The sequence below is a fragment of the Mus caroli genome, chromosome 7 (genome assembly GCF_900094665.2).
Source record: "Mus caroli chromosome 7, CAROLI_EIJ_v1.1, whole genome shotgun sequence".
Taxonomy (NCBI): domain Eukaryota; kingdom Metazoa; phylum Chordata; class Mammalia; order Rodentia; family Muridae; genus Mus; species Mus caroli.
Genome location: NC_034576.1, coordinates 130,024,955 through 130,031,204, shown reverse-complemented (window position 1 = coordinate 130,031,204; position 6,250 = coordinate 130,024,955). Strand labels below are relative to the sequence as shown.

The 6,250-nt window shown below is 46.0% G+C and overlaps 1 protein-coding gene across 1 annotated transcript; it reads left to right on the top strand.

Annotated features, from left to right (window-relative positions):
• The first annotated feature begins 292 nt into the window (after nt 1-292).
• Nucleotides 293-1,589, top strand: LOC110299014 (apoptosis-associated speck-like protein containing a CARD). Its single transcript, XM_021168587.1, has 3 exons — nt 293-777; nt 978-1,034; nt 1,258-1,589. The coding sequence occupies exons 1-3, from the start codon at nt 507-509 to the stop codon at nt 1,509-1,511; spliced, it is 582 nt and encodes a 193-aa protein (XP_021024246.1). The 5' UTR covers nt 293-506; the 3' UTR covers nt 1,512-1,589.
• The last annotated feature ends 4,661 nt before the right edge of the window (nt 1,590-6,250 follow it).

Genomic DNA, 6,250 nt, shown 5'->3' with positions numbered 1-6,250 from the left:
CAAGGGGCTTAGTGTTCTAGCTGTTAAAATTCTAATATTCAATGGCATGTGAGTGGATCCTAAGATCTGGAGAAACAAGATTTGGAGAGTCTAGATTTCCAAGATTCTAAGCTTCTGTGCTCTAAGAAACTCAACATAGAGGTTGCTTTTCAGCAACAGCTGGATTGCAAGTAAACTCTATTGAGTCTCTCAGCATCTCCGGACCTGCCAGAGTAACAACTTAACTCCACCCTCTGTCCCCACCCCACTTCCTCTGCCAACCCACCTCCACCTTCTGTTTCTTCAGCCTAGCCAAAAAGCCAAGTCTGAAAGTCATAGGGGCGGAAACCAAAACTAGCTTGCTGGGGAAAGAACAGGAGCTGTAAGAGAAGAGGGTGGGGGAGTCCCAGCATGCCCATCGGCCTAAGCAGCTGACTTCCTGGTCTTGGCGGGCTGGCAGCAGACAGGCTGCAGCAGGCGAGCAGCAGCAAGAGTAAAAGGTGACCGCGGCTGCCCACCCCAGAGCCATGGGGCGGGCACGAGATGCCATCCTGGACGCTCTTGAAAACTTGTCAGGGGATGAGCTCAAAAAGTTCAAGATGAAGCTGCTGACAGTGCAACTGCGAGAAGGCTATGGGCGCATCCCACGCGGGGCCCTGCTGCAGATGGACGCCATAGACCTCACTGACAAACTTGTCAGCTACTATCTGGAGACATATGGCTTGGAGCTCACAATGACTGTGCTTAGAGACATGGGCTTACAGGAGCTGGCTGAGCAGCTGCAAAAGATTAAGGAAGGTGAGTGTGTCCCCTTGTTCGTCTACCCTCAACTTCCTGCACACCAGCAGAGGCTTGCCTCTTTGGCACTTAACTGTTCCTCCTGCCATAGCCAAAAAAAAAAAATCTTCCCTTTGTAGCCTTGAACTTAGCACCCTGGGTGTGTGGGAGTCAACCCCTGAAAGTCTGTTGATAAAGAACCACCTGGCATTTCTTTGCAGAGTCTGGAGCTGTGGCAGCTGCAACCAGTGTCCCTGCTCAGAGTACAGCCAGAACAGGTGAGGCCTCCCCACCCTGCCACACCCTTGCACAGCCTATCTTTGTACCAAGGCCAGAGCCAGACTGGACTACTAACCCTGCCTCCCTACTACCCACACATTTTTAGAAGAGTGTACTTTGCCTATCTAGTCATGGTGGGTGGCTTTCCTTGATTCTCCAACCCCTAAAATTGCATTAGTAAATTTTGAAGCAGTGTTAAACTGTTTTCACTTCCACCCTCAGGACACTTTGTGGACCGGCACAGGCAAGCACTCATTGCCAGGGTCACAGAAGTGGACGGGGTGCTGGATGCTTTGCATGGCAGTGTGCTGACTGAAGGACAGTACCAGGCAGTTCGTGCAGAGACCACCTGCCAAGATAAGATGAGGAAGCTCTTCAGCTTTGCTCCATCCTGGAACCTGACCTGCAAGGACTCCCTCCTCCAGGCCTTGAAGGAAATACATCCCTACTTGGTGATGGACCTGGAGCAGAGCTGAGGTATCTTTTCCAGCTACATTATCTAGCTCCTGACTTTGTATACACAATTTTCAAAAAAACAATTTGTATTTGTGTTTTCTCTACTCTCTGGGATGTTTTTGCTGAGCTAAGCTACATTTCCAAAGGCCACATGGGCTAAGGGGTGTGGCTCAGTTGTAGAACATATCCCTAACATGCACAAATCAGTCAACACCTAAATTCCAGTTATGGCTTCTCCATTCTAGTGCAAAGGCTTCTCAAATGATTCCTGGTTCCCCATTTGGGAGCTTTTCCCACATTATCCCAAAAGACTACCTTTGAGAACACATTTAACATTATTCCAGGTCAAGCTAAAAAGCAAGGGGGGGGGGGGGGAGCTAGGTAATGGTTAATCCCAGCACCCAGGAGGCAGAGGAGGCTGTTCCAGAACAGCCAAGGGTACACAGAGAAACCCTATCTCAAAAAACAAAAACAAAAAACAGGCAATGGGGCTTAGAAAAGCACCTAGAAACAAATCAGTCTGTAGAAGACTTTGGGCTCTGGGAACTCCTGTCTAGACGAGTCTGGCCTCTCTAACTCAAGAGATCTGCCCAGCTCTGCCTCCTGAGTGCTGAGATTAAATGCATGTATCACCGTGCCCAGCCCAAGCCTTTTTTGTGTGTGTGTGTGGATTTTGGGGGTGGGGCTGTTCATGTGTGCACCATGTGCATGCAGTGCCAACCAAAGCCAGAAGAGGGCATCAGATCCCCTGGAACAAGAGTTCCTGGCTGAGCCTCCACACAATGCTGGGAAATTATCCTGGGGCTCCCCTGGAAAGAGCAGTCATCTCTCCAACCCCAAGGGCTTACTTATCCTTTAAAGAAATGAAGATTGCATTGTGTGAATATAAACACGGGTGCATGTCTGCACAGAAGCTTGAAGACAAACTCCAGAGTTCTGTTTCTTACCTTGAGGTAGGGAGGAGTTCCTGTTCTTTTTGCTGCAGACTAACTCTGGGCTGTGAGCTTCAGGGCCATTCTGTTTCTCTCACCTGTACTTTCAGGTCTCTCAGCAGTGCTGAGATTAACAGGTATTGCCATCATTCAGTGGACAGAAGACAAAACCAGGGTACAAACATTGTAGAGAAGCTCTCTACAACAGTTTCCTCCCCAGCCCAGTAGCTACTCTTGCAAGTGTTATGCTCCTACCTACAGAACTTTTTGAATCTCACTTGATCCCTAGATCCCTGTCTTGAGTTAGGGCTGGGATCAAAAGCCTAACAAGTTCATGTGAAATCTTGTTAGTGATTGGAGAGGACAAATAAGGTTGCCTTTTATTGCTATGCCCAGTCTGTTAGAAGGGTCCTTTGTGAAAATCTACTGTGGCAGTGGCTTATTTCATCTTAGAGATACTGAGAACGAATAATCTCTGAGCCAGTGCGTGTGCATGCTTTGAGCAGGCGGAGACAAGTAGACTTCAAGGCTTTCCATGAGTTGTAATCCAAGTGTTTGGTATAAGTGTGAACAGACAGTGGGGTACATATGGAAAACTGTATGAGAGATGATGAGGCTGGATGGGCCTTAAGGACTAAGCTTGCAGTTCAGGTGTCCTAAGTATCTGTTCCTATGACCAGCTTTGGTAACTCAGGTCTAGCAGGGAGGTCCAGTCAGACCTGTTGCAGTGAAGGCTTTAGACTAGACCAAGTCCACTGGTGAAGGGAATGAAGTTGGTGTTTGGTATTCTAGGCCCCTTTGGTAACCTGCTCATATCTCTACCTCTCCTGTGAAAATATGGGAAAAGTAGAACACAGAATCTTAAATGGCCTGTGCATGGTGATACCTGCCTTTAATCTCAGATTAAAGCTCCCAGAATTCTTGAGTTGTAAACTCCAGTAATTCAAACATGGTTGAAACAAGGTCAAACACTCAAGGTTGCACTTTTGACCTCTACATACAAGCCTTGGTATGCATGCCTCCCCCCAACACACACACACACACACACACACACATACACATACACAAAGGGACTCCCCTCCAACAAGACTCCCCTCTCTTCTTTTGTATTTTTCCCTGGGAGAACTCAGTTCTAAGAAGTCTTAGATTTCTGGTATTAAGAGTGATTTAAGAGTAGAAAATCAAAAGGATGAAAATTCAAACCCCAGCTTATCAGTGATGAAAACTGTATGTCAGAATCCCTCCACAAAGTAATAACAAGACCTAGCTCATTACTTAACAGCACTGGGATGGACATGCACATTAGCGTCAATTCTTTCCAGTAGGGCATCCAATTCCATCTGGGCACCTGGGCTGCCACCCCTGAACCAGCTACACGAAAGAGCATCTAAAAGCACCTTCCAATCCTGGTTATAACTGAAATTAACCCATCAAACAGCCCTACATATCTCCAGTGGCCAAAGCTAGACAAACTAAGAATTCTGCAATTCTGGTTGGTTTAAAAAACAAAAAATATTTTAATCCCAGGGATGTTAGATTGCTTTGAACTATGTGAAGCACCTGACCACATGATTTGCCTTGAGCTCTAGCAGAAGCATGTTCTGCCAGCTATTTCTGCAACTGCGTGACGTTTGGAATTCTGGGAACTTTTCAGAGGGTACATAAATGCTAGGGCCCCAAGAGGCATGGCTGGTGGTTATTTGGGGGGGGGGGGGAGGCTGTTTGCAGTTTGTTAATAATCATGGTCAAAGAAAATAACTCCACTCAGGGATTTTGTTAATACCGTCTCCCCTCTTTATCTATTGGTAGAGGGTAAAACCAGGGGTGATAGGGTTGGGATAAAGGGTGAGAAAAACAACCTACAAAGTATAGAAAACCAACTACAGGAAACACTACAAGCAAGAATGGCCACTGTTCAGATCAAGCAGTCCTGCCCAGCGCCACAAGCAGCTGTTGTAGGAACTGACAGAAGCTAGACTTGTCACCAGCAGTCTCAAGCCCCACTGGAGTCACTCAGAAACTTCCAACATCATAGCTCATGCCAATTTCTTAATGATGCACCAATCTTCTGACAAAATTAAGAAGTTACAAAAGAAAAAAACCAAACAGTTTCGCCTTTTTTCTTGGGGGTAGGGTGGTGGGCACCTTGAGATGGTCTCATAGGCCAGGTTGGCCTCAAACTCAAAGACCTACCTATCTCTGCCTGAGTGCTAAGAGTAAAGTCATGTGCCACCATGCTGCCAGGCATGTTTTTGAGAAGAGGACTCTTTCTATTTGTGATTTTCTGATGTCTCCCACTCAAGTCCTGTAGTAGGTGCATGCAAGATAAATTTGCCTTCTCAAATCTTCTATTCAAGCTTAAATTTTGAACAATAAAAGTCAGCACAAGCTGTAGGGTGGGCCTGTATGTGCTATATATCCTTATACTATAATCCCAGCAATCAGGAGGCAGAGGTCTGGCCTACAGTGTTTCAGGACAGCCTGAGCTTCAGCGAGGCAGTCTTAACCATGGGGTTGGAAAGACAGCTCAGCAATTATGAGCACTTGCTGTTTTAAAAGATCCAGATTCTGCTCCCAGCACCCATATTGGCTCACAACCATCCATAGGCACACAAATGATGCACACACACATATATCCATGAAGACAAACACCCATAGTTCACCAAATATGTAAATCTAAAAAAAGGAAAAAACAGCTGTGTTGACAAAGCAGGAATGGGTACAGTTTGGTCCCCAGAACCCTTAAACAGCTCAAAACCACCTGTAACTCAAGCTTCAGGGCCACACATACATGCACACATCCCCACACACACTATATACACATAATTTAAAAATATTAAGGATAAATCAAAGGAAAAAAGGTCAGGCAGAGAATGTATGCCTGGTTCATCTCTAAAAAATCCAATGTCTCTTTTCTGTGTTAATTGATATCCATTATCTGTGATAAACACCATGAATAAGTGGCTTTATCTGGCTTAGCGATGCTACTGTCCACCATGAGAGAGGATAGGAATCTGGAAGTAGAACTGAAGCAGTGCTCAAGGTCACCCTCAGCTATAGCCTGGGCCAGCCTGGGATAAACGAAACCCCCATTCCCACCTGCTTTTTTTCCAAAAAGCAACTTCTAGTTAGTAGGTATACGCCTATAGTCCTAGTAATCAACTGGCAGATCAATACAAGGCCATTCTGTACTAAACATGAGTAAGACTCCATTTCAGGGGCTGGCGAGATAGCTCAGTAAGAGCACTGACTGCTCTCCCGAAGGTCCTGAGTTCAAATCCCAGCAACCACATGGTGGCTCACAACTATCTGTCATGGGATCTGATGCCCTCTTCTGGTGTGTCTGAAGACAACTACAATGTTAATCTTATAAACTTATGAAAATGCACCTTGTTAGAGAGAAAGACAGACAGACAGGGGAAGAGAGAGGGAGGAAGAAAAAGAGAGAGAGAGGGAAGGAAGGAAGGAAGGAAGGAAGGAAGGAAGGAAGGAAGGAAGGAAGGAAGGAAGGAAGGAAGGAAGCAAGCAAGCCTGAGTTTGAGGTCAGTCTGGTCTACATAGGAAGTTCCAGGCCAGCCAAGGCTACAATTTCCAAAAAAGTAAAATCCCAGTAACACAATTTAAAAGTTGCTTTTTTGAAGGATGTCCAGCTTGACTTCTCACTATAGCACTCTCAAGCAAAATAGCCCTCCTCCTCCTCCCCAGCCACACAGTACAGAGACTAAAACTACAGCCAAGAGTTATGGACTACACTACATATTAGTAGAAGTGCAAAGTCTACCAGATGCCTCTCATCCCAGATTCAATGGGTTCTAACAACTCTAGAT